This window comes from Muntiacus reevesi, chromosome 4 (genome assembly GCF_963930625.1).
Source record: "Muntiacus reevesi chromosome 4, mMunRee1.1, whole genome shotgun sequence".
In the NCBI taxonomy this organism is placed as follows: Eukaryota; Metazoa; Chordata; class Mammalia; order Artiodactyla; family Cervidae; genus Muntiacus; species Muntiacus reevesi.
This window is the reverse complement of record NC_089252.1, coordinates 110,274,326-110,302,318: the sequence shown is the minus strand read 5'-3', so window position 1 is coordinate 110,302,318 and position 27,993 is coordinate 110,274,326. Positions and strand designations below refer to the sequence as shown.

The 27,993-nt window shown below is 47.5% G+C and overlaps 1 protein-coding gene across 2 annotated transcripts in view; it reads left to right on the top strand.

Annotated features, from left to right (window-relative positions):
• The window catches only part of KLHL18 (kelch like family member 18), a 47,193-nt gene that overhangs the window by 13,491 nt on the left and 5,709 nt on the right, over positions 1–27,993 (top strand). The window contains exons 2-8 of one of the 2 annotated variants that reach the window (XM_065933844.1): positions 10,721–10,851; positions 13,521–13,661; positions 17,597–17,795; positions 20,162–20,322; positions 21,567–21,703; positions 23,106–23,328; positions 27,748–27,852. In XM_065933844.1, coding sequence (XP_065789916.1) covers positions 10,721–10,851; positions 13,521–13,661; positions 17,597–17,795; positions 20,162–20,322; positions 21,567–21,703; positions 23,106–23,328; positions 27,748–27,852 — 1,097 coding nt within the window. Of the gene's footprint in view, positions 1–10,720; positions 10,852–13,520; positions 13,662–17,596; positions 17,796–20,161; positions 20,323–21,566; positions 21,704–23,090; positions 23,329–27,747; positions 27,853–27,993 lie in introns of both variants that reach the window. The other variant, XM_065933843.1, reaches the window with a different exon arrangement.

Here is a 27,993-nt window from a genome sequence, read left to right as displayed (position 1 = left end):
CATTTTGCATCTCTCCAGCAGTGCACACGGGTCCCAGTATTGTCACATCTTCATCGACACTTGGTATTTTCTGTTTGATTTTTCTTCTTCTTTCTTTTCTTCCTTTTTTTTTTTCTTCTAATAATAGCTGTCCTCATGGGTGGGAACTGGTGTCTCGTTGCGGTTTTGATCTACATTTCCCTGGTGACTAATAATGTTAGACATCTTCTCATGTGCTTCTTTGGCCCTTTGCACTTAATTTTTGTTCAAAACTGCTTTAGCTATTTTAGTTCCTTTGCCTTCCCGTATAAATTGTGGAATAATCTTGTTTGCAGCTATAAGAGGACTCTTGCTGGAAGTTTGGTAGGAATTGCATTAAATCTGTACACTAATTTGGGGAGAAGCGGCATCTTTATTGTGTTGAGTCTTGTAATCCTTGCACACAGTATGTCTCTCCATTTATTTAGATCCTTGATTTCTTTCATCAGCATTTTGTAGCATATCAGTCCTGTTAACTCGACTTGTTAGATTCATGTTATTTAATTTTTTGTGCAATTATGTAATTATATTGTAGATTTTGACTTACACATGTTAATTGATAGTATGTGGAAATACAGTTGATTTTCTGTGATGATATTGTGTCCTGGGGCTTACATACTGTGACCTTGCTGAACTCACTCATTGGTTCTAGGTTATTTCTGGGTGGCGTTTGGCATTTTTTTGTGTGTGTGGGGAGGGGGCTATGGAGCTTGGTAGATTGCCTTGGATTTTGTACATAGACCATTGTGTCATTGGCAAATAAGGATACTATTATTTCTTATTTTCTGATGTGTATTCCTTTTATTTCATTTTGTTACCTTACTGCACTGGCTGGAACTTTCAGAACTGTGTATAATAGCAATGGTAGGAGTAGACAGTCTTGCCTTTATCGTCTTCTTAGGGAAGAGTATTCCGTCTTTTACCAGTAACTATGAAGTTAGCTAAAGGTCTTTTGTAGATGTTCTTTATCAAGTTGAGGCAATTCCCCCATTCCTAGTATTTTTTAGAGTGTTTATTATGAATAGGTGTTGAATTTTGTCAAATGCTTTTTCTGTTGTACATCCCTGATTGAGAGGGTCATGTGATTTATTTTTCTGGTAACCTGTTTTTATGGTGGATTATATTGATTAAGTTTTGAATATTGAACCTGCTTTGGATCCCTAAAATAAACCCTACTTGGTTGCAGTGTATGGTTAATTCTTTTCATATATCGCTGATTTCTATTTGGAGTATTTTGTTAAAGGTTTTTGCGTCTATATTCCTGAGGGATATTGGTCTATAGTTTCCTCTCTTTTTGTACTCTCTTTTGTCTAGTTTAAGTATTAGGCTAATACTGACTTCATTTTGAGTTGTTCTTTTCTGTTTTCTGGAAGAGATTGTTTAGAATTGGTATTAGTTCTCTTTTAAATGTTGGTGGAATTCTCCAGGTCTCAGCCTGGAGACCTTTTCGGGACTTTTAAAATTACAAAATCAATTTCCTTATTAGCTCTAGGGCTATTATAATGATCAGGGTCTCATTTTGGTTGGGGGGGAGGAGAGAGGGGAAGGTGAGCTAGGGGTAACAGAGCTCCGGAACCCGCAGTTCACACTTACAGAGGAGGACACCAAGTGGTCCTGTTTCCTGTCCATCTGACCTCAGGGAGCTCCCATGCCCCAGATATGATGGGCAGTCAGACGCTGGGTTTGGTTATCCCTGTGCAGAGTCAGGATATTTTCCCCGATTCAAAAAGTGAGTTACCCTTGCGGCAGGTAGCTGTCGACCACTTCTGCATCCCCTGCAGTGGGTTCCCAGTCAGTACAGCACTGCGTTTGCCCTATCCTTTGATGCCTGTGGCAGATGCCGTCTCCATGGTGTGCTCATACATAGGGTCCTTGAAGACCTAACTGGTGAGCTGAGTGGGGGCAGTCAGAGCTGAAACCACCTTTAGTTAGAGCCCGTTTGTTAAGACCAGGAAGGTCCCCCTTTCTTGCATTTTCCCAGGGCTTTCTCCAGACCACAGTGCTCAGAACTCTTAATAGCAGAACCAGCCTCAGCAGTCTAGACCAGTCATTCATTGTCTCATGTAATCAAACAGGAGAAGAGATGGGGGACTGAAGTGCTGCCAAGGCTCTTGCCCTGCGTGGTCAGCATCCTCCTCCCACCGCAGACTGCTTCATCACACGCGGAAGTTGATGGAGCACCTGCCAGCTCCTTGTTACTTGGAGCAGTTCTCATCATCATTGTTGTTGTTGCAGAGGATTGCAACAGAGGATTGCTGTTACAGAGGATTCATAGTAGATTTATTATTAAACATTATTAATACATAGTAACTTTATTTATGTTACATAGCTATATAGAGATCATCTTATATCTAGATGATAATGAATATTCATGATAGACTGTTGTTGTACTAGCCATCAAGCATTGTGGTTATTTGAAGGTTTACTGTATCTGGTGGTGAGGGTTTAGTCGATAACTCGAGTCCGACTCTTGCGACCCCATGGACAGTAGCCTGCCAGTCTCCTCTGTCCCTGGAATTCTCTAGACAAGAATACTGGACTGGGTTGCCATTTCCTTCTTATGGGGATCTTCCCAACCCAGAAATTGAACCCAGGTCTCCTGCATTGCAGGCAGATTCTTTACCAACTGAGCTATGAGGGAAGCCTTACTGTATCTACTTACGTATGTAAGAAAGTTTTGAAGGAAATGAGTAGAAAATTCACAATGCCTCCTGCTCCGTCTTCATATCCTTTTCTGAATTTAACTGAAGGAAACTGTGGTCCATTTTGACTGTCACTTTTAGTGAAACTGCCATTTTTTTCCTACCATATTACTTTATTTTCACAAAAATTCGTTGATTTTCTGGGTAGCCATTAAGGATGGAGTAGGTATTTTAATTTCAATAAATGTTTACTGAACTATTTAGGGGATGTGTAAGACCCTTATTACCTCAAGGAGTTTGAAGTCCACTGGACTGATAAGAACAGAACAATATCACGCTTAAGACGGAGGCTGCACATCTCAAACGTGGAGTAGCCTTACTTGTCTGACACGTGAATAAGATTTTGGTTTGGATGGACAGCTGGGCCTACCTGGCTTTGTGCTGGGGGTTGCTGAATAACGTGGGGGATTGGTAGGTTCCTGAGGTCTGAAGGCAAGTGCTTCAGGGCATCTCCAGGCAGTCCACCTCCTGCATTGCTGATGGACATGGCTGCGTTATTTGCTGAGGCTAATTAGCACTAAAACTCTATGGGGGTGTTGGAGAAAAGATGATTGATTGTGTAATTATGGTTAAGAAACTGAAGTGTTTTTTGTTTTTTTTTTTAAAAGGCAAGTGGTGGTAGCAGGCCCATACAGGCCATTCATGACTCCTGTGTGAATGCCTCTATTTCAGGCTGAGCTCACTTCCTTTTCGAAAGGAGCGAGTGTTTTTGTATTAGACACTGTATCTAAGTGTTGGGTTCCACAAGGTGTAGACAGTTCATCCTAGTTCAGCAGGGGAGTCCCTGAAAATCAGGTGTGATGTGGGTGGGGCACGGGGTGGTGTCTTAAATAAGTGATCAGTGTCTTTCCCTTTCTAGAGAATGTGTTCACCTCTCTCTTCATTTGTTCCCTGTGACTCTAGAGCAGAGGACAGCAAGCTTTTTCTGTAAAGAAGCAGGCAGTAAATATTTTTGGTTTTGCGGGTCAATGGTCACTATCACAGCTACTCAGCTTTGCTATTGTATGGGCATGTCTATGTTCAGAAACAAAAACTTTATATATGGTTACTGAAAATTGGATTTTATATGATTTTCATATGTCATGAAATGTGAGGCTTGATTTTTTTCAACCATTTAAAAATGTAAAACCTATACTTAGCACAAAAACAAGAGGCAGGGAGGCCAGATTTTGGCCCATAACCATGGTTTGTTGACCCTTTTTTTAAAGAAATTAAAAAAAAATAACTTCTGTGAAATTCTCAATATAAGGACATTTTCTTTCTTTCTTTCTTTCTTTAATAAGCACTTATGTAGCACATCATATGTGCCATGCACTGTTTTAAATGCCTTGCATTAAATGCCAATATAATCCTCACAATAACCCCATGAAGGAGGTACTGTTTACCCCACTTTTGCAGATTTGTGAATTGAGGCAGTAAAGTTAAATGACTAGCCCAGGGTTACACTGCTAGTAAGTGGCAGAACCTAGATTTGAACCCAGAGTAATTAATAATTGAGCTGGTAATTTAGTTCCAGAGTATCTGTTCTTATCTACCGTGATAACTGTCTCTCTTAAAGAGACAATTATTGACTTTCTAGCCAGAAGGAATTTTACAGATTAACTCATGCCTACTCATTTTTATAGGCTCATCCTTACCCACAAGATTCATAGCTTTTATGATTCAGATGTGTGCCTTAGTGAAATTATGGATTACTGCTTGTCATGCAATTTCAGCATCTCTCGTGACTGCCTCAAAGCTTAATCTTAAACCCCACTGATCCCAGGGGGATTCTGTCTGCACAGGCAAGGCACTTAACTGTTCGCTTACTGTTTTATTTATGTTCATTGTGGGCTCCTTGAAGGTAGGAGCAATAGTATCAAAATGTTTCCCATCAAACATAAATCTATTCTAGGTGTAGCTTTTGTTTTCTTTGGGGATGCCTGTCTCAGATTACTCCCAACTCAGATTTTGCCTTGCTGCTTTTCCTGCCTGAATAAGCAACTAGTTGAATCTTGAGTGTTACTTGCCTTTGACAGGAATAGAGTTCGTGGTGTTGTGCTACACTATCTGTGTGCTGATCCAAAGATACCTGGGCACGGTCGGGAATGAAAGGTTTCTTAGTCTTTCCAAGGGAGAAAATGGGAAGAGAGGTGTGTGGGTGTGTGTGTGGGTGTGTGTGTGTGTTAAAGCAAATCACAACTTAGGTAGAACTGAGGTGCTCAGGATTTCTGGTTGCATTTGTTCAGTCAGGGTCTCAGACACCACTAACTAGGAGGGATCTGCACGTACCTCTGGTGCAGGGGTTCACATGCTAAAGGGATTCTGCAGAATTGTTGCAAAGGGCCCTCAAATCAACACCTGCACCAATCTGTGGGCCAGATAAATTATATTGTTTAGGTGTAGGTATAGCTATTTTTCAAATGCATGTAGGTGCCATCACCAAAGACAAATTAGTTGTTCCCCTTAACTGAGCACGGAATTCAGATGTAATCTGGCTAGCATATCCCAAGATAGGCCTGTCGTCTCTTTAGCTAAGCTTTTTTGGGAAATCAGGTCACCCAGTTCGTGCACATACAGCTTGTTCTTTTGTCTTCTGTTTACTTTCTACATAAAAAATAAATGCACAGCAGTTTAACACAGCAAACTGAATATACATTTTATCCTCCTTTCCTTCCTGTAATACTGTTAAAATGATAGTAAGAGGGAGAAGGGGGCTCCTTGGGTGGCTCAGTGGTAAAGAATCCACCTGCCCATGCAGGAGACACCCAGTTAGATCTCTGGATCAGGAAGCTTCCCTGGAGGAGGAAATGGCAACCCACTCCAGTATTCTTGCCTGGGAAATCCCATGGACAGACAAGCCTGGTGGGCTGTAGTCCATGGGGTTGCAAAAAGTCAGACACGACTCAGCACACGAAAGAGGGAGAAGAGAGATCAGCAAATGACAGGTCATTGGAATGTCGAAGCCAAGAAGCAAGTGTGATGGACTTAGTGAACCTGAGGAACTGAAAGTTCTTGCTGGAGGTGGGGGGAGAGAAACTAACTAACAAGAAAGAGGATTTGTAATGCGGAACCCTGGATTAGCTCCAGAACTGGAGAAACCAAATTCTGAAAACAGAAGATTAGTCGAAAGTCTGTGTGAAAAACAAATGTCTACAGCCCCTCCCCTACTCTCCCAGGAGACAGAAATTTTAGTCTTAGATATTGAATCAGAGGCACACCAAGCCCAGAAGATGGGATGGAGCATGGAGCAAAACTGAAAATAGGGGCTTTAAGACAAAGTTATAAATAGTGATTGGTAGAACAATTCCCCTCTCTCGGTTTTCAGAATATTTGCAGGCAGGTGCTCCCATGCAAAAGACTGAAAGATCTTTCTCTGATAAATATAGTTCCAGAGAAGAAGTCCTAAAGATACTGCCTACTTTGAGGGATCCTCAAAAAATGGCAGATTCTTCTTGCCTGATTACACTAATGTGAAGTACACACGTTGATGAGCTTAGCCCACATAAGCAGAGCTTTCCAGCAGCTTCTAAAAGTCTGAGCAGATAGCCAGGTGTTATGAGACACTTAAAGGACACAAAAGACAGAGTCCAAAACAAATGGAAGAGAAAAGAACTCAAAGGAAACAGTAAAAGCAAGGAGGAGAAGGAAAAATTTTAATTATATTATCTTGAGAGAGATTAGAGAAAATATTCCATTCATAAAAGATGAACTAGCTTCTTTAAAAATAAATAAAAGGAACCTCCAGAAAACAAGACTTCTTGGAAATTAAAAGTGTGATAGCAAGTATGAAACATACCACACAGAAATAGTGAAAGGTAAAGTTAAGTAGATTCCCAGAAGATAGACCAAATGGAAAAGATGAAAAATTGGGGAGAAGAGATAAATTATAGAGGATCATTCCAAGAGGTCTGATACCTAACTAATGGGAATATGAGATGAAATAAACAGGAGAGAGGAGGAACTTATCGAAGAAATGGTACGAAAAGATGTTCTTAGAACTGAAATAACGTCTATAGAATGATGCTGCACAGTAAATAAAAGAAAATCGACTCCCAAGTTACAGCCTTATGAGGTTTCAGATATCTGAGGAAAAAGAGAAAGTCCCAAAAGCCTCTAGAGAGAACAGTCACTTACTTAGGGTTAGTATTCAAAATGGCATTAACTTTCTTGAAAGTAACAAACAAGTAACAGGGAAGACAGTGGGATGATACCTTTGAAATTCTGAAAGAGGGGGATTCCCTGGCAGTCTAGTGGTTAGGATTCCACACTTTCAGTGTCAAGGCACGGTGAATCCTGTGGTAGATCCCTGGTTGAGGAATTAAGATCCCATAGCACCGCCCCCCCCCCCCCCAAAAAAAAAAAATTCTCAACACAGAATTTTATAGCCAGCTAAAGTACCACCCAAGTTTAAGGGTAACAAAGACATTTTCAGACATTTTGTGTATATGCCCTTAGATATTGTGATATATTAAGAAATATATATTTGGTCTTTTTCCCTGATTCCTGGCACAGAGCTCCAAAACCCTTGTAACTTTCTGAATTGTAAGGCTGATAAGAGCATCTTCTGTTGTAATACTTGCTTTTTGTTCCCAGTTCCCAACCCAAGAGCTTCTAAAACCCTTGGAATTTTCTAAGTAATAGGGTTAAGAGGAGAAGTCAGCCATACCTGAGTTTACGCTAATGAGGTAACTCTTTGTGGGCCCCCTCATAGCTTCAGAATGGGGGCTGGTTGCCAGAAGAACCAACCATGTGATTAGAGGTTTGGAACTTTCAGCACCACCTCGCTGCCTCTAGAGAGGGGAGAGGGACTGGAGATGGTGTTAATCACCAGTGAACAATGAGTTAATCAGTCATGCTTACTTAAAAATACCATTCTAGCAAATTATCAAACCTAAAGAGGGGAATTGTGGGGCACCCCACCACTCTTCTGACCTTATAACTGATTGGTCAGAAGTACGAGTGGCCCAGACTTGCAGTTGACGTCTGAAGCAGGAGCAGTCTGGTGGAACTGAGGCCTTAACCTGTTAGGGGTTCACACTAACTCTAGATAGTATCAGATTTGAATTCAATTGTATGATACTTTAGCCGCCTGATGCGAAGAGCTGACTCATAAAAAAAGACCCTGATGCTGGGAAAGATTGAAAGCAGGAGGAGAGCGAGATGACAGAGGATGAGATGGTTGGATGGCATCACCGACTCGATGGACATGAGTTTGAGCAAACTCCAGGAGTTGGTGATTGACAGAGAAGCTGGCATACTGCAGTCCATGGGGTTGTAGAGTCAGGAGTGACTGAGTGACTGAACTGAACTGTAGGATACCAAATGGTGTCTGGAAAGGTGGAGAATTGGTTGGTGTGAGAACAGAGCCAACACATTTGGTGTCAGATACGCTCTGAGTTAAAAACAGTTCATAGTACACCCTTTTTAAAGACCCTCTGCTAGAATTTCACCAGAAAAAGGGAATTAATTTAAAAGAGGATAAAATGGGATCCAAGAAACAGGGATTCAAATACAGGTTAGGGGAAAGGAATTCCCAGAAAGAGTTCTAGTGTAGATACATCACAAGAACAAACTGATAGAGTAGTTGATGGAACATATTAAAGGGAGTTCAGTACTTTATTATTATCTTCAGGAAAAATAGACTTTATACCAACAAAGAAATGCAGTCATAGTATACATCTTGGCTTGCTACAAGTAATATTCACATAGACCTAATAATGCAACTCTTAATGCTAATTTAACCAAAATTTGTCATAATTCTATAGAAAAATTGAGAGTAGGCGGAGTAGTATGTGAAGAAAGCATCAGAATAAAATCCTAATCTTTCATCATAAGAATTAAATAGATAACATCATAGTTATATTTTGCTGTATAACAAATTACCCTATAACTTAGTGACTTAAAATATCAGATATTTATTACCTCACAGTTTCTGTGGGTCACGAATTGAGAAGCCCTCATGGCGTTGCAGTCCAGGTGTCACCCTGGGCTGTGGTCCTCTGGACCTCTCCTTAGTGAAAGTCACTCAGTCGTGTCCAACTCTTGAGACCCCATAGACTATACAGTCCATGGAATGCTCCAGGCCAGAATACTGGGGTGGGGAGCCGTTCCCTTCTCCAGGAGATCTTTTCAACCCCTGGATTGAACCCAGGTCTCCTGCATTGCAGGCGGATTCTTTACCATCTGAGCCACCAGGGAAGCCCGGACCTCTCCTTAGGATATGTTATCTGGCTTACCTGAGAGTACGTGATCCAGGAGACACAACCAGAAGAATTTCCAGTGTGTTCTATGGTCCAGCCTCGAATGTGACCTACCGTCATCACTACTGCTACGTTCCATCAGTCATGCAGACCAATCCCGAGACATTGTGGAAGGGGCCTGCACAAGGACATGGATACCAGGAGAACAGGGGTCAGTTAGGAGCTGTTCGGAGGCTGACTACCACAAGTAATAACTAAAAGTGAAAATTCAAGAAATAATTGTTGTTTATTTGCTAAGTCATGTCCAGCTCTTTTGCGACCCCATGGACTGTAGCCTGCCAGGCTCCTCTATCCATGGGGTTTCCCAGTCAAGAAAACTGGAGTGAGTTGCCATTTCCCCTTCCAGAGTATCGTCCCGACCCAGGGATGGAACCCACGTCTCCTGCATTGGCAGGTGATTCTTTACCACTGAGTCACCCGAGAAGCCTCAAGAAATAATAATATAGGCATATTACTTAGAAAGGTGGAGAGAAATACCACAAGAAAGAGGCTGCCTCTAGGAGCAGGGATCAGGGGACCAGAAACTTCTGGTTTTCATTATAAGCCTTGTAGAACAATTTTAAGAAATATTGTGTGTATTGGTGTGATTTTTTTTTTAAATTATGAAAAACCCTTAAAGCATACAGCCATATAATATCACCAACACTGGTAGTAGAACAACACATGGATTATATGACGAACATATATAATCTGAATCTGATGAGGATCCTTTGGTATTTAGAAGGTTGTGTGCCTGTTCTTGAAGCAGTTAACGGATAATAAACCTAAAGTTCAGTGAAAAAGAGGACACAGTGACACAGCCTGAGCTAGAGTCCTTGAATAAATGTGACCCAAAGAGATGAGCATGAGGTAGTGAAATGGCTTTGGCATTTCACTAATGTGGGACTTGGATGAAAAAGGAAGGAAAAAACCAGACTCTTTTGCTCTTTCTGAAGAGTAGATAGTTCTTAAGTGGACATGTTTATGTGTCTTGGGACTATAAATGGCAAAGCTTGTTAAAAGGAATATCCTTTTGGCAGACAGTGGTAAAGCACTCTGGAGAACTCCCCAAGATTAAAGATGTGTCCGTGAGGGTTTGGTACAGATTAGAGAGAGTCTACCTCTGTCCCTGTGAGCCCTGTGAGCTGTGCAGAGCGCCAGCCAGTCCGCAGCCCGAGTCCTTCCAGCTGCTGCCAGGGTCACGTTCCTAAGAGAAGTCTGGGCTCCTTGTGGTCTACCACAGCCTGCTTGGCCACCCTGAGACCCCATAAAATCCGTGCCCATGATACGTGCTCTGTCCTTGATCCCCACATGTGCCCCCCGCCCACCAGCACTTTTCAAGCCTGGTCTTGTTTCTCCTCATCTCTTCCTGTCACTATGTGTTCACTCTTCTTTAGGAGCCTCTTGTTAGGTGCTTCAGGGCTCTTGGCTAGTTTATCTCTTCTGTCTGAAAATTGGGATCAGGTAAAAGGGTTCAGGAAGTCAGGTCTTTGAGTTGCTAGGAGATGTTTGGAGGGGTGCAGTGAAGACTGCTATGTAAATAAAAACTTCTGACTACTTTAATACCTCTTGAAAATGTGCTATTTGCATTCTCCTACTGTAACTGAGTATGCTGAGTTTAAAATACTTCAGGGTCTCTGTGGAACGCCTCATCCGTCACATACTGGGATGCCTTCAGTACCACTCCATTGGGCAAACAGTTGACCCGTGGAAGGAATAGGGTGGGTTTTCACATTTGCCTTACTCAACATCTGTCTTTGTATTTTACTTTGCCCACAGATCGGGGACCACAAATTCAGTGCTCACCGGATCGTCTTAGCAGCCTCTATCCCGTATTTCCATGCTATGTTTACAAATGACATGATGGAGTGCAAGCAGGATGAGATTGTAATGCAAGGAATGGACCCAAGGTACGAAATTAGTCCATCAGTTTCCACAACCTACTTTCAACCTTGTGTTTGGTACCCTTTGAGGGCCTTCCAGTGGGACCCGGTATCTAGCACAGCTCCACACACATAGTAGGTGCCCAGTAAACAAGCTAGAACGTCAGCCACTGGCCTGAGACAGGGTTAAAATAAGGAGTTTTGATGTGTTTTTTCTCTATTAGAGTAACATGTCTCAGGAACTAGGGTTCAGTACAAAGTTGGTGGTAATTCTCTTCACTTTTCTCCCAGCCTTTTAAGCTGACAAAGTAGTCTTTCCAATAAGTGTCTTCATTCATTACCCTTTTCCTCAGTCAGGAACAGAGTTATTCATTAGAGCTTCCCATATTGATGGAGATGTTCTGTTTGTTGTCTCCAAAATGGGAGCCCCTAGCACATGCAGCTGTTGAGCACCTGAAATGTGGCTGGTGGGACTGAGAGACTGAATTTTAAATATTATTTAATTTTAATTAAATTTAATTTTAGGGGAATCCCCTAGTTGTCCAGTGGTTAGCACCCCATACTTTCACTGCCAGGAGCCCAGGTTCAGTCCCTGGTTGGATAACTAAGATCCTGCAAGCCACGCAGCATAGCCAAAAAATAAATAAAGTAAATAATAATAAATTTGGTTTTACATAGCCACGTGTGATTTAAATACTGTCCTGATCAGGAGAGTTTTTCCATGAAGAGAATCTAGATGTAAGGACAGCTTTAAATAAGTGCATAAATGATGCACTTTCAGGGTTTCCAGTTCTGCCTCCCGACCCTTAAATTCATCTAGGGCAGAATTTCTCAGCCTCAGCACTACTGACATCTGGGGACAATGATTCTTTGTTATGGAAGGCTTTCTGGGACACTGAAAGACGTTTAGATGGGACATATCTCATAGTATGCCTTTTTTATTTTTCTCCCTGGAGAAGGGAAAGGCTACCCACTCCAGTATTCTGGCCTGGAAAATTCCATGGACTACAATCCATGGAATCGCAAAGAGTCAGACACAACTGAGTGACTTTCATTTTCTTACGCCTTTTTTGGGCCTTGAGAGGAAAAAAGGCATATTTATATGAGGTAAAAGAGTTTACCGCAAGTCTGTGAATTGGGGCTGTTCGTTTATAACCTTGGCTACATTCAGAGGTCCGTGGTGCACCTCCTCTGCCTGGCATTGTGCTGGGGTCTGGGCACACAGCAGCCAAGAGGACACACAGGATGATTCTTGTTGGGGGAAAGACAAGAAACAAACCAGAGACTCTAAAATATTAGCCAGTAACCTGTCCTTTGTCACCTAACTTCTTAATCTAGCAGCGGTGAACACTCGGAGGAGGAGCTAGGAGACTGTGCAGTGTCCTCTGGATGCCCGAAGGTGCCCTGCCCCAGTCCCTGGAGAGGGTTTTTATACCCCCTGCAGGGCTGCAGTCCCAGGCTAGCTACCTGTCAGCAAAGGCACAGCAGTGTGTCTGTCTCCACGGGCAGTTGGACACTCTCTTCTCTGAGGTCTGCGTCTATTGGAGCCGTGCTAATCACCACGCGCCATCCAAGTGCCTCATTTAGCAGGTAGACAGAGCACCTGTGATCTGTGCTTCTGTAGGCGGCACTGAGACACAGCGTTGAGGAAACAGCATCTCTTATTCTGCCAGCTTTCTAGTATCAGTGATCTGGCAGTAAACAAATGCACGATAGACCTGGGAAGCGAAGAGAAAATGAGGTAGCAGAACAAAGGCTAGCAAATGATGGTGGGGATCCATGCTATCTCAGGGTGATCAGGGAGGCCCTCTCTGTTGAGGTGACATTTGAGGTGAAGTGAGGGAGTAAGCCATCTGGGGGAGGAGCCTTCCAAACAGAGGGAACCGCCAGTGCAAAGGCCCTGAGGTCAGAGTGTGTTCAGCATGTTGGAACAGAGTAAGAGGAAGAGTGGAAGGTGATGAGGGCAGAGGTGGAGAGGGGCCAGACCACATACAGCCCTACAGACAGAACTTGGATTTCATTCTTGGTGTGAATTGGAAGATAGAAAAAGCCTCATTCTGAAAATTTATCCCAAAGAAATAATCGGAAAACATTATCTGTAATCACTATTATGCTTACCAATAAAGAAAGAAATTATAGCATATTTATGTGTTGGACTACTATTTAGCACCCATTAAAATTGTTAAACATGGGGAGTTTGCTGGTGATCCAGCGGTTAGGACTCGGTGCTCCCACCACCATGGCCTGCGTTCAGTCCCTGATTTTGTAACTGAGACCCTGCAAGCCTCACAGTGCAGCCAAAAAAACCATGAAGACAGTGTAGAAACATTGGAAAGGGCTTCAAGATGATTATATCCATACAACTTAAGCATGCAGGCAAGTAGGAAATGAAAATTAATCTAGAAATGACTACAGTTGACTCACTCAGTAGTGAGATTCTGGGTTGTTTCTTTCTTTTGTAGAACTTTCTATAATAAAAATATTGGGGCAGTAAAGGCACCCTAAGAAGTAGAATTATAGCTATGGTGAAATGATGATTATTTTCAGGTCGATTCTCCAAGGACTCAGGCTAATTGTATCTGCGAGTGGGGGGGGGGGGCCATCCATCCTCAGGTAACAGTGTCAGCTCACTGAGGGCCCGAGTCTCCTGTGAACCAAGCCCCATCTCTGAAGAGCATCTTTCCTCTTTGCTCTAGTGCCCTGGAAGCTCTGATCAACTTTGCCTACAACGGCCACCTCGCCATTGACCAGCAGAATGTGCAGTCGTTGCTGATGGGAGCGAGTTTCCTGCAGCTGCAGAGCATCAAAGACGCCTGCTGCACGTTCCTCCGAGAACGGTGAGGTGGTGTGGTGGGCGTGGCCCATGGCTGTGAGCAGACCATTTCCTTTCTGGAGTCCTCTGCCAGTTTGCTGGGTCTTGGGGGTATGGAAAGTCTTATGAAGGAAGTGAGCTGGGAAGATAACTGCAGAAATGACCTTTCTTGAAATCAGTCCGAGGCAGTACCCAGTTCTTTGGGATGAACCTTTGAGGAGCAGGATTTATGGAGCCGTGCCTGCACTCTCCCTCGGCCTGACGTGTACCTCCTCTCCTGGTCCTCTCTCCAGTCTGACCAGCCACCACCAGATTTGGTCAGCATCGCCTAACTGTTCCACAGCTGTCCCTGTCTTTATGTGCATCCTTCCCCTGCCTGACTTTCTTAGCCTTCCTTTTTCCTTCTCCTCTGAAAGACCCCGCCCAAACTTCACCTCCTAGGATTCTCTGTCCCCTTTAACCTTTAATCCCCTGGGAACAATCATCGTATGCTTTTAGGGTAAGGGCCATGCATTATGGCCTTACCTGTGCCCAGCGCTTGGCCTTGACCTTTTGAGAACCTGAGCAGATAAAAATGCTCTTCCTCCCCCTCGAGAGGCAGAGATCTTAGTCACAAAGTAAAAGCCGACCCTGAACACTGGAGGCTCAGGGCTGAGGGTTAGTGCTGGGCTGCACACAGGCAGAGACCAACCAGAACAGCGCCCCACAGCGCTCCTCTGTCTGTGGTCTCTCCAGGGCCTGGCTCCAGCTGAGCGTCCGTGATCACAGGAGGTAGGCGGTCCTTTTTGGGTTTTGCAGCTGGAGACCATGTAGTGAGGGCAGCCCCGCAGTCTGGCTTGCCCTGCCCTAAGATGCCTTCTGGGCCAGGCTGCGTGTGGCAGGCTGTGGAGCACACACTGTCTGTCCTGCTCATTTGTGAGCTTAAGGACGCAGACTGGACTTGATTCATCCCTGTATTCCCACTGAACTTGGAGACTGACTAAGGCCCTCTGGAAGGGACGCAAGTTGACCATTCTCACGAGGGGACAAGAGCGCCACCTAGTGTCTTTTGAGATCCTCTCTGTCAACACTGGACCCAGGCTCTGTAATAGTGTCACTGAAAAGATTTTTAGACCAGTGCAGATTTTACATGCACCAATAATGACATATCAGGAAAAAGTGCTTAAACACAAAGCCTGATGTTCTGAGTCCGTCCTTGACAGTTTTCTGTTCAGCACTGGGAGCCCCCTTCTGAAGCCTAAACTCACTTATTCTTGTTTTTTACTCCCTGCCACAGGCCCCGGAGGCTTGGCCTTCTTTCTGTTCTCTTTTCAATGGCTACCATCACTGCCGAGTTTCTGGGGGGTGGTTCTCCCTGAGCCTGACTGCAGAGCGTGATGGGGTCTCCCAGCTGTCCCCTTAACGACAAGTACGTGGGCCCTTCAGTTTCAAGGTCTGATTACTAAGACTTGAGGGAAACCATCCTGAGTGGTAGTGGAAAGGCCAGGGCTTGACAGAGCACAGAGAAGGTGTGAAGCTATCCGAGTTCTTAGAGCAATAGTTCCTGAGCAGAGTTCCTCTGCCTGTGAGGTCTGCAGTCTGCTGATATTTTTTTCCCCATGAGATTGGGGTTGATTTTTTCCTCTTGGCCCCTTTTCCAGCCTTCAGATGAATGGACCTCCTTGTTTTTAGGTGAACATTAGAAGTGGGTATTTTCCAAAATCTCTCTGAACTGGATCGGAACATTAGATGCACCGTGAACCAAGTCAGTAACTTACTCAATTCAAGTCGCTGCTTCCTGCCTCCGATAAAGCATTGCATCTTATCCTGGCCAAGCAGTGTCAGCGGGGAAGGAGGCTGGGAAGCAGCTCTTGGCAGATGTGGGCCTCTGTCGGCCCTGTGGGTTACCGTCCCTCTTGTCTCCCTCCTTCTCAGTGGCCCCCTCTCCTCCACGGCGGCTCTCCCACCTCCTTCCCCTGCAGTTGGCTTTCAGACAGGCTCCCCACATCCCATCCTCTTAGACGTGGAAACCCACTTCAGCGGAAGTTGTGTTTTGCACTCAGTATCCTGGCAAGCCAGTCAAAGGCAAAGGTGAGATGCAGGAATCCTGACCAGAGGGAGGGGTTGGACGTGTGTCCAGGCAGCAGTGTGGATCGTCCTTCCCCACGTCTGTGGACTGCCAGCTCCCCGTCCATGGCATTTGAACCCTCTTCTTGATGTCAGAGCAGTGGAGTGGACTGAGCATGTGCTTATAGAGGCTGGAGAAGGGTAGGGGGTCTCTCCTCGTATCTGATCTGCCAGATGGCATGCGGTGCTTTGAGCAGGTCTCATCCTGACAGATGACTGAGCTGGCACTCTGACCCTGAGCCCCGTGTCCCCCCGGCCATGCTGCTTGCCCAGGGTGCTCCGTGCCCAGGTTCCCTTGGCCTCTGGAAGTACACTTAGCTTCGCACAGCAGTGGACAGAGCCAGTTCCGGCTGGAACAAAACAGTAGCTGTGTAGAATTTAGTCTAGTCCCAAACCAGGCTCCTGAGATGCTCTGCCTTCTCAGTCCCTGACAGCTCTGCTGCTGGGGGCAGTGGTGAATATTGGTCAGTAAGTATAGCTTACTGTAACCCTTAAATCAGTAGGGGTGGGAGAGGAGAGGAAGCATTCTCACAAGGAAAAGTCAACCTGGGCAGTTTTTAATGCAATATATACCATCTCCCAGCACAAGATTGTCAGTCACAAAATCAAAATAAGAAAAGCCTTGTCCCTCAGGGTCTACTGGTACCATCAAGATTTCTGAACCACATTGAGCTCACTGGGAATTTTCTCAGATGCAATAATAGTAAGAAAAACAAGCGTACTAGAAATTAAACCAGCAGCTGACTTCATACCAGACACCATGCTGAGTGCATTTCCTATGTTCCTGCCTAATCACTGCCACAGCCCCAGGAGGTGGGTAGCTGTTGTCATCACCTTTTCCTAGGTGAGGTTACTACTGACACTTGAGGAGCCTAAGGAATTCCCCTCAGGTCGCCCAGGGTGGCAGGGCCAGGATTGACCCTGGGTTTCCCTGGCTCTGGTGAGCACACGTCTGCCTCAGGGCTTTGGGAACGTTCATTCTCAGCATCCCCACCTGTTTGTAGAGAGACTGTGAGCACATTTCTTTGTTTCTCTGAGCCTCAGTTTTCCACCTAAAAATGAATTCAATTACTGTTATTTTGGGTTATTTAAAAGATCCTAGAGAGGGACTTTCCTAGTGGTCCAGTGGCTAAGACTGTGCTCCCAATGCAGGGGGCCCAGGTTCGATCCCTGGTTGGGGAACTAGATCCCACATGCCGCAACTGAAAAAGAACCCTCATGCTCCAGCTAAGACACAGCCCAGCCAAATAAATAAATATATTTTTTTTAAATGAGAGATATTCTGGAGAATGTGTATGGAAGGCCTGGCACCACATAAATGATGTGTGTTGCTATTGTCTGAACAGTCAGGCCCACTGAGCCTATTTCTTTTTATAAAAAGAAAATTTAAAAAAAAGAAAAAACGTGAAAGGGTCCCGACGTTAGAGAAGTCATCTCTCCATGTGGTTTAAACTCTCATTCTACTACTTCAGGGCCTTCCCGGTGACCAGAGGTGGACCTTCAATCGAGAATGTCAACACCCGAAGGAAAGCACAGTTTCTCAGAATGTGCTGTGTTCTTCTCTCCTGAAAGCTGCTTCTCGGGACTTCCCATAGAGCTCCCTCCACCCTGGCAACACCCGAGGCCCAAGAGGCAGGCATCTCTGAGGAGAATCTGCCTTGGTTTTGTACCTTTAACAAGTGGAGTCCCAGCGAGGCTCGGCCGATGTCACCCAGGGAGTTTCCAGCAAAGCTGAGGGCCAGGCTTGTGTTTTTTTCCCCATTCTGTAGCTCCGGCCAGAGCCAACTCAAGAATGACGCAAGATCACGTTCCTCCTCTTAACTTTTTTCTTCTCACCTTCTCTCACGCCAAAAGGCTTCACCCCAAGAACTGCCTGGGTGTCCGCCAGTTTGCCGAGACCATGATGTGCGCCCTGCTCTACGACGCGGCCAACAGCTTCACGCACCAGCACTTTGTGGAGGTGTCCATGTCGGAGGAGTTCCTGGCCCTGCCCCTGGAGGACGTGCTCGAGCTGGTGTCTCGGGACGAGCTGAACGTGAAGTCGGAGGAGCAGGTCTGTGGAGCAGCGTCCACGGGCGCCGCGGGGTCTGCTGTTCTCTCTCATCTTTGGAAGAAGTGAAACAGCACACAGTTTAGATCACGGTGTCTGTGCCCCTGTTGCTCCTTATGGGTTCGCTTTATCATGCCATACGCATGTTTCATGCGGACTTTTCCCCACACATTTTAGCGTCTGAATAATACTCAGCTGATTTTATCAACTGCATGGTCCTCATTCTTTGATGTTTGGGTTATTTTCCAAAATTTACTGTTAGAAGTAATGTGTCTATGAACTGGAAATGAGCATAGATAACTTCTCGAAAGAGTCTTATTCTAAAGGCAAGTAGAGATGGGGGCAGTGGCTAGGGGGATATGAAGTCAAGAGGGTCTTGATTTTTTTTAAGGTGAGAGGAATTACAGTACAGTTGGACTGTTGATGGCAATTTTCCAGACGAGGGAAGAATTGGAAATGTAGAAGAAAGGGGAGATTGTTGTCCTGGGGTAAATGAGAAGAGACAGAGTGTAGGCCACAGGGAGGGTGTCTGAGAGGAGCTTGGGCCCCTCATGTCCACAGCCACAGTGGAAAGGAGAGCCCGCGCCCAGCACGGCGGGAAGGGCGGTGCTGAGAGATTCTGCTCACACTGTCTTCTGGTTTGTTCCTGTGTTCTCAGCTGAGAGCAAGGCTGAGGGAAGAATGTTAGCCATCTGAGGAGAGATGAAAAGGTATGACCTAGGCATCGAGGAAAGAGGGGAGAGTAAATGGACGAAGCTCAGGACTTGGAGAGGGCTGGATAGGAAGCAGGGCCAGGTGAGATCTGCAGTCGCAAATTTAACATAAGCTGGTCAGCCCTATTGTGTGTTGTCTGTCAGCCCTATTGTGTGTTGTCTCTTCCCTGGTGCAGGGTAGAGAGTGGGTTAGATTTAAGGAGCTGGGCTTCACCAGGGTACACATGTTTTTTCAGGTAAGTGGGACTAAGAGAAATAGGAGACTAGATGGGAATGATAACCCATGGAACCCCTGTAGTTGAGAGAGAGCCAAGGAAATAGTCTTGAGGGGGACCTGAGAGGGAGGTGTGGGGTGAGGGAGAGCCATGTCCGAGGCTAGATAGAGTTGGTTGCTGAGCTGGAAGGATTGGAGGCAGCAGTCAGGTGCTAGTACACTTAAAATTATGGAAGGTACTGGCCACGCGAGATGTGGGTGATTATAGGCTCCTCTCAGGACAAAGACAGCATCTTAGAGTGGTCAGGAAAAGCTTAAATGAGGGGCTTCCCTGGTGGATCAGTGGCTAAGGCTTCACACACCCGGCGCAGACGGCCCAGGTTTGATCCCTGATCAGGGAACGAGGTGCCACATGCCACAACTAAGAGTTTGCATGGTGCGGCTAAGATCTCACGCAGCCTGATTAATTACAAAAGAGAAGCTTGAATGAAAGTGTACGGTTTTAGTAGCCAGAGAGGAGTGAAGATCATCCTTTCTGTTGAACAGAAGTGTCGTGCAGGTTGTCTTAAGAGGACAGTGAGTCGGAGGGTGATGAGGGCTGGGTGGTGAAGAGCATCAGCCGCAGGGTGGTGGGGGGTGTATTTGGACCCGGCACTGCAGACACCCAGAGTACCATGGTAACAAGGCCTCTGCTCAACTGGTCACAGGTCCTGGGGTGTCATGAAGCTGTACCTTGGCCGAAGGAGCCCCAGGCTCCATCAGACACTCGGTAGAGATGTTAGTCGCAGCTCAGCTCCTTTCCTTAAAGTCTGAAGAGTCCTCTCCCCTGCATATTAGTGACCATTAGCAAAGCAAAGCCTGAGCTCAGCAGCATGGACCCTGAGATTTAGAGGAGCACGCCCCATCCCAGGAGCAAGGGGCCCTGTCACTGGTTTATCCACTAGTTGATATGGCCCAGGGCAGCTCGTATCTACTGTGATACATTCTTCAAGGGCCTTCAGAGGGAGAGATCCTTGTGACTGGAGCCCCTGGGGAAGGCTCCTTGGAGAACCCGGTTCTGAATCCAGGCCTTAAAGAAATGAGAATGAGTTTAGATGGAAAGGAAGAGATGGGGGCATTCTAGGTGAAGGGGGCAGCTGGCCTGCCTAGTGAAGAGGGTGCAGAAGCAGCAGGAATTAAGGTCGACAGGGTTTTGTTGCAGGAGAGAGAGGAAGAAGGAACCTTGGGCAGGTTTTCATTAGGAAGTCATAATGAAAGTGAGGATGGTGTTCCAGTAGCCTCAGCTTGCCCCTCAAGAGACTGGACCGGGTGGGGTAGCTGGGGACGTGGAGAGAAAGTGGTGGATTCAGGAGACAAGTCGGAGGAAAGATGGGTGGGCCCAAGGGAGCGGAGGGTTCTGGGTGGAGGGGTTGCCACCAGCGTTCCCCTCTCTGTCATGGCAGGTCTTTGAGGCCGTGCTGGCCTGGGTCAGATACGACCGGGATCAGAGGGGACCCTGCCTGCCCGAGCTGCTCTCCAATATCCGCCTGCCCCTCTGCCGGCCCCAGTTCCTGTCGGACCGCGTGCAGCAGGATGACCTGGTGCGTTGCTGCCACAAGTGCAGGTGAGCGGCGGTGGGCCTGCACACGGATGTTGCCCAGGGTCTGGGTGGGGAAGAGAACTCGGCTGCTTCGAGTTCTCCAAATGACCATTGACCAAATGACCAAGAGAACTCCAAATGACCATTTGGAGTGGTCATTCTGAATTTGTGGCACACAGGTTGATCTGCCTTCTGTCTAGAACCTAGAAGGGTCCGAGTCTGTCATGTTGAGCAGAGAAATGTGCTCCGTGGAAGCATCAAGGCAGAAGGGTTTTCCTCCCCTAAGTTATCTGAGGATTTTCTAGCATTTCCATCCATTGAGCTGTTTATGAGCCTACAGACATCTATACTGCGTGCCCTGACCCTGTTCTCACCATCAGCTGACTTAGTGGGGACTTCCTGGGGCTCCTCGTCCTCCTCCGTAAACATTAGTTGGCGTGCTGGCCTCGGGTGGGTTTGTCGAGCTGCAGTTCTGGGCGGAGTGGGGGGCATGTTTAGGAGCAGGCAGAAACGGTACCCAGAGTAAACCAAAGACACTCTGATGCGGCAGAGCCACCAGAACAGCTCAGGAGACGCCAGCCCCAGGGGAGGATGTTACAAAGTAGAGCAGCAGAGGAGCATCTTCGTCTTCCTTCCAATCGCTCATCACATTCGCAGCTGGCTCAGGAGGAAGTCAGCGGTGGGGGGCAAGTGTGAAGGTGTGTGTCAGGTCGGGCTGGAGGTGTGGCTGGAGGCAGCTGAGCCCCTGGGATGAGCAGTCTCAAGGGTGCTGTTGGGGACCTTGAGCTTGGTTCTGTAGGCAGTGGGTAGTGACGGAAGGGTCTTAATTAGAAAACCAACCTGGACGGCAAGGTGGAGGCTGGCCTGGAGGGTTGGGGCTGGAGGCAGGGGGTCTCTCAGGAGTGGTTGGCTTCTGCCGCCTCATTCCAGGTGAGGCGGTTCGTCGCAGGGTGTGAGTTACAGGAACGAAAAGGAAGAGCTGAGTCTGAGTGGCAATAGGATGGCAGGCAGCTTGTTGAGCCTCCCCAACGCCAGCTAGTTTACAAAAGACTGTTTTTCTTCTATTTAGTGGAGGCGGGCTCCACTCATCTTGCCCCTCCAGTGTCGAGCAGGTCTCAGTGGTTGTGTGTACTTTCCCCTGGACTCACCTGTGTTCTTTGAGACCAAACCTTCCTCCTAGGCTTCCCCTGCAGTTGTGGGTGGGACCTGAAAATGTGGGCCAAGAGGAGAGAGTCCTTCCTGTCCTAGGTTCTTGCACTTTATTCCAGGGACCTGGTAGATGAAGCAAAGGACTATCACCTCATGCCGGAGCGCCGGCCCCACCTGCCGGCTTTCAGAACTCGGCCTCGCTGCTGCACATCCATCGCTGGGCTCATCTATGCCGTGGGGGGCCTCAACTCAGCAGGTATCTTGCAGCTCCCCTTCGTAGAGCCCGTCTTGGCTGCCGTGGTTGATGAAGCACCCAACAAGCCAGCCTAGCTCCCCTGCTTTCTCCCCCTGGTGTGTCACCACCCTGGTGCCTCTTGATTTTATATCAGCGCTCTGCTGTTAGGGCATGTCAGATATTAATACTCTTGAAACAGAATATCAGATCACAAGAGGTCTCTAGAAGTCCCGAAAGTCTGGCCCCCTGCCTTCACAGTGAGGAAATTGAGGCTCAGAGAACTTGATCTGTGTTCACACAAGCTCTTTGGGCTGAGCAAGGGCCTGGCTCCTGGACCCACACTGGTTCTCTAATATCCCGTCAGCTACGGGATTTACTCAGCTTTGGATAGGATATAATCAGAAACCCAATTCTGTTACCAGGCTAATCACATCGGGTCGTGTGGCCCTCTGGGTTAAGACTCTGAGCATGTCACTGTAAGAAGGAAGATCCTATGCCCCTCCTGCCCACTCCAGGTATCACTGTTGGGCGGGAGTACTCTAGGAGAGGGCAGTAGAGGCTCCCAAGTCCTTGCAGTGCAGAGGCACGGGGAGTCGTCACCTCAGATGTGAAGGCCTGACCTTTTCAGAGTCAGCCAGGCTGATGGGAGCTGGGGAGCTGGTGGGCAGTCCTGGGAAGTTTTGCTTTTGATTGAAACTTAGTGGGGAGGTGGGTCCCGGCCTCTGCTGCTTGTTAACCGTATGACCTGGAAAAGGTAAGTCGTCAACTAGTGAACGTAGAGCATGCAGGTGCTGAGAGTCCCAAAGCAGAATAAAACAGGGAGGGGGTTATTTTATTTGATCTTTAAAAAAAGAAAACAACAGTGAAAATGGCAGGGTTGGAGTTATTCCTGGCTACTGTGGTTACTGTTTATTGAGCACTTGGTATGGTCTAGAACTGTGCTAGGTGTTCTGTCATTTAATCCTCGTGGGAACTCTGCCCTGGAAACAATCTCACGTGTGAGAACAGAAGATCGGGGTGCCAAGCGGGGTGTCAAGCAGCGTGCCCAGGGCTCCCCGCTCGGAAGTGACAGTCGCCCTGGAGCCATGCCCTGCTCTGTGGGCGTGCCGCCCGGGTCGGGGAAAGAGTGGAGCCCGTTTGCCTTCACCTCTGCCTTTCAGCAGGTGAAGAACCTCCTTGCCACTTAAAAGCGCCCTGTCTAGAAAGGAAACAAGTACCTCCAGTTCAATTCTGATTTTCCTTAAAGAATTAGGTTTGAGGTTATCCCCAGCTACGGTTCCTCAGGGGGCCCTCCAGCCTCGAGTGATTGTGTGGGAAGCGCTGATAAGATCGAGGCGAACATGCCACGTAATCATTGCCCAACAGCCGTGATCTAAACGAGCGGTCTCATTTGTTTTAATTTGAGTAGCAAATTTTTATGCAGGTGACTCCCTGAATGTGGTGGAAGTGTTTGACCCCGTCGCCAACCGCTGGGAGAAGTGCCATCCCATGAGCACAGCCCGCAGCCGCGTCGGCGTGGCCGTGGTGAACGGGCTCCTCTACGCCATCGGCGGGTACGATGGCCAGCTGCGGCTGAGCACCGTGGAGGTCTACAACCCGGAGACGGACACGTGGACGCGCGTGAGGAGCATGAACAGCAAGAGAAGGTATTCTGGGAGCGGGCTGCGTGTCCTGGGTCACTCTTTGGGACCCCTTGGTCTAGGATGGGGGCGCCATCCTAGATCAGCAGAATCTCCTTTGGCCTGGGGATCCCTGCAGCCGCTGCCCGTACCTCCTGGGAGCCAGCACCCTGTCTGCTTGTAGGAAAACCCCCGCCTTGTCCTTTGAAGAACCTGGGGAGGTGACACAGGGACGTGTGGACATTGTACTGTCATTTAAGTGCCAGATAAGAACTGGAGGTTTTTATTATGGAAGACTCAAGGAGGGAGAGAAGCTGGGCTGGAATGTCAGGAAGGTTTCGGGGAAGAGGTGCCGGGATCCCAGTTTGAAACCTGAAGAGTAAAGGATTTAACTTTGTTAGTCACAGGAGGGAGTTGGAGTGAATTCCTCCCTATGCTCTCTTTCCCCCCAGGGTCCCCGCTCCACATGCTTTCACTGGCAGGGGGTTTATGGAGCACAGCAGTGCCTTTACCTGGGGGCTCCACATGGTCCCCAGGCCTGAGCACACAGCTGGCTGTGAGGTAGACCGACCTGGTGTCGCCTAATGCCTTGCAGCCACTTGTCTGCTCCTACCCACGTTTCCTGAGTAAGACAAGACAGAGGACATCCACAGTGCCTCCGGTTATCCTTCTTCATGCTGAAGTGACTGGTGATGTCCTTCCTTACGTCAGTCGTGTGTGGAGAACTGTCCTGGTTGGACGGCGGGAGCTTTGGAGCGCAAGGGTGTACCTGGACAGATTCGTCTGTTCTCCTGCCCTCGGGGCGGCGGCACAGATCAGTGGTTTCACGGGCCGTGCTGCTGTTTCTTCTCCGAGACTAACAGAAGAGCAGTCAGCCGTCCAAGGCCCTCTGTTGGTTTAACCAGGACAGTTCTGTGTTTATCCTTTTTGCATATTGCACCTCCTTGGCATATGCCCAACTTGGGAAAAGTTAAAATGATATTATTTTTGAAAACCCCTGGACCAGCTGCCCTTTAAGGGCCTTTCCTGCTTTTGTAGTTCTGTGGCCTGACTATTTGCCTCACAGACCCCTTCATCTGGCTGTGATTTGGGTTTTTTCCTCGTAAGCGGATGTGAAAAAAGAGAGAGAGAGATGCCGGTCACTGTGTGTGTGAGGAAGAGGAGTCATGTTTCAGCATGGAAGTCCTTTGCCACATGGAAATGTCACAGCCATGATACACACGGTCTGCATTCAGTCGTGTTTGTGTGAGATCTCCAGCAGGGAGGAACTTTTTTGTATCAGTGAGATTCACAAAAGGCCAAAGAGCTTCGTTTTTGGAAAAAGAAATATGTAGAAAAGATCTGCCCTCTCATGGTTCCTTCTCCTCCTGCCTCTGCCTCGGGGCTTCCCCTTCTGGCTCCTAGGGTGCTTTGCAGCTTTCTGTGGCCCCAAGTGACTCACTGCTTAATATCCCCCATCAGGAGGGCCTTTTTCACTTTAATGGCCATGAGTTGTTCTTCGTTGCATGTCTGCTCTGGGCTGCTTGCTAGCCGCGACGTCACAAGGTCTGGAGTGCTGCCTGGGAGGAGCCCGCCGGGTGGCCGCTTCCCTCTCTGTGGTTATTAGGAGCACAGGCCCAGCTCCGTTGCATCCCCTTGAAGTGACAGACTGCCTTAAAATGTGCGTGGTCACTTCTCCCCTGGTGAACCATGTCCTCTCTCCTGCCGGCTGGTGACAGACTCCTTTCTACCGTCATTCCCTGCCCCCCTCCAGTCCTGCAGGCGCTTGTGCAGAGCCCTCTCCCGTGACCTCTTCCAGTCCTCAACGGTCAGTTCAGTTCAGCCGCTCATTTGTGTCCGACTCTGCGACCCCGTAGACCGCAGCACACCAGGCTTGCCTGTCTATCACCAGCTCCCAGAGCTTGCTCAAACTCATGTCCATCGAGTCGCTGATGCCATCCAACCATCTCATCCTCTGTCGTCCCCTTCTTCCGCCTTCAATCTTTCCCGCATCAGGGCTTTTTCAAATGAGTCAGCTCTTCGCATCAGGTGGCCAAAGTATTGGAGTTTCAGCTTTAGCATCAGTCCTTCCAATGAATATTCAGGACTGATCTCCTTCAGGATGGACTGGTTGGATCTCCTTGCAGTCCAAGGGACTCTCAAGAGTCTTTTCCAACACCACAGTTCAAAAGCATCAATTCTTCGGCACTCAGCACTCTTTATAGTCCAACTCTTACATCCATACATGACTACTGGAAAAACCATAGCTTTGACTAGACAGACCTTTGTTGGCAAAGTAATTTCTCTGCTTTTTAATATGCTATCTAGTTTGGTCATAACTTTTCTTCCAAGGAGCAGGTGTCTTTTAATTTCATGGCTGCAGTCACCATTGACAGTGATTTTGGAGCCCTCAAAAATAAAATCTCTGTTTCCATTGTTTCCCCATCTATTTGTCATGAAGTGATGGGACTGGATGCCATGATCTTTGTTTTCTGAATGTTGAGTATTAAGCCAGCTTTTTCACTCTCCTCTTTCACTTTCAACAAGAGGCTCTTCAGTTCCTCTTCACTTTCTGCCATAAGGATGGTATCATCTGCGTATCTGAAGTTATTGATATTTCTCCCAGCAATCTTGATTCCAGCTTTTGCTTTATCCAGCCCAGCATTTCTCATGATGTACTCTGCATAGAAGTTAAATAAGCAGGGTGACAGTATACAACGTATACTGGATGTACTCCTTTCAAATTTGGAACCCGTCTGTTGTTCCATGTCTGGTTCTAACTGTTGTTTCTTGACCCGAATTCAGAGTCTCAGGAGGCAGGTCAGGTGGTCTGGTATTCCCACGTCTTGAAGAATTTTCCACAGTTTGTTGTGATCCACACAGTCAAAAGCTTTGGCATAATCAATAAAGAAGAGGTTGTTTTTCTGGAACTCTCTTGCTTTTCCTGTGATCCAACAGATGTTGGCAATTTGGCCTCTGGTTCCTCTGTCTTTTCTAAATCCAGCTTGAACGTCTGGAAGTTCACAGTTGACATACTGCTGAAGCCTGATTTGGAGAATTTTGAGCACTGCTTTGCTGGCGTGTGAAGTGAGTGCAGTTGTGCGGTAGTTCCCCTTATCTCTTCACATTGTCTTCACCGTTTCACTGAAAGTTAATCTCACATGGTTTTGTGGCACCTCTCAGGCCTTTCTCACATTTTTGTTGAATTCCACAATTGTTACTTTTGTCTACTTCTAGAAGGACAGTGACATGTCTCGTGAGTTTGTGACCTTCCCACAGTCCTCTCCTCAGGCAAGTCCTTGTCCTCTTTCAGGCTGGCTCAGGGATATCGGGTGGATCACTTTGATTTGCTGTGTACATTTGAAAGGGGGCCGTAAAGCCTGGTATTCTTTATTTTACTGTTAGACACCGAGATTCGTTTTTAATCTTCTCCAGCATCAGGTCTGAACACAGTGACTCGGGCAGCTTGGCACTCATGTTCCATTTTTCATGAGGCTTTGTGTAGACCAGAAGACTGTATGATCACACCAGACCCCTGGTCTTTGGTATTAGGAGAGCTTGGCACAGTGAACGGTGTGGGAGACAGGCTTGTGGCGTTGAAATCCAAGGCAGGCCCCTCTGGGCAGCCCTGAGAAGATCACCTGGCCTCCTCAAGCCACAGCTGCTCAGCTCTGCGGGAGTGATGGTGATGCCTCCCGTGGGACATGCTGAGGGTGGGAAATAGCAAGTAGAGAGCGCCTCCTATGTGCAGTGGGTGTGAAATAAACAGGAACTGTTGCCTCACCCCTCAGACAAGTTAGGGGGCATGCAGGGCCGTGTGTGTAACAAAAAGATGTCTGCCATTCCTTGCAGTGAATTGTGTGGGGAAATCACAGTCACCCGTATGTTGAGGGCTTGTTCCGTACAAAGCAACCACACTCAGCAGCGTCAGGGTCGCACTGTGAGGACCCCCGTCTTCCAGGGGGTCCCCACTGTGAAGAGGTGGCGGCTCGGTGTCTGGTACCCCTCCGGGCAGGGCCTTTGGCTCGCTCGGCTCTCTAGACCCGGTGCCCTGGACGGTGTGCCTGGCGAGGGCCTGGTGTGCTGGACGAATGGGTGACTGACAGCCGTGACGAAGGAGCTGTGCCGGGAGGGCGGGGTTGGCAGGGACTCATTCTTGCTGAGGGTCCAGGATGGCTGCTGGAGGAGAAGAGGGAGGAGGTTGACCCGGGCCTTAAAGGTGAATCTGCCCCTGAGCACGGCAGGGCAGAAGAGCACATCAAGGACTGAGGAGGAGGCGGGAATGGCAGGAGGCAAGAGGAACCTCAGGGCAGTTCCGTTTCCATTTTACACCGTTGCTTAGGCACACACCTGGGATTTAGGTCTGTTCTAGAAGGAGGCAGCTGGGGGCTCGGCTTACTTCTCTGCACAAGAGACGTTGCCCCGGGAAGTCTGAAGCCCTTGGGATGACAGCTGTGTCTGTTTCAGTGCCATGGGGACGGTCGTGCTGGATGGACAGATCTACGTCTGTGGTGGCTACGATGGCAACTCTTCTCTCAGCTCTGTGGAGACCTACTCACCTGAGACAGACAAGTAAGGAGTCCAGCTCCCCTGGGGCATTGGAGCTTGCTAGACACAGTATGAAAATCAGAACTGCTTTAATCATGCGTCTCGAGGTTAAGGAAGGTCTCTCCTATTTAGCCCCTGAGGTGTGTGTTGGTTGCTCAGTTGCAT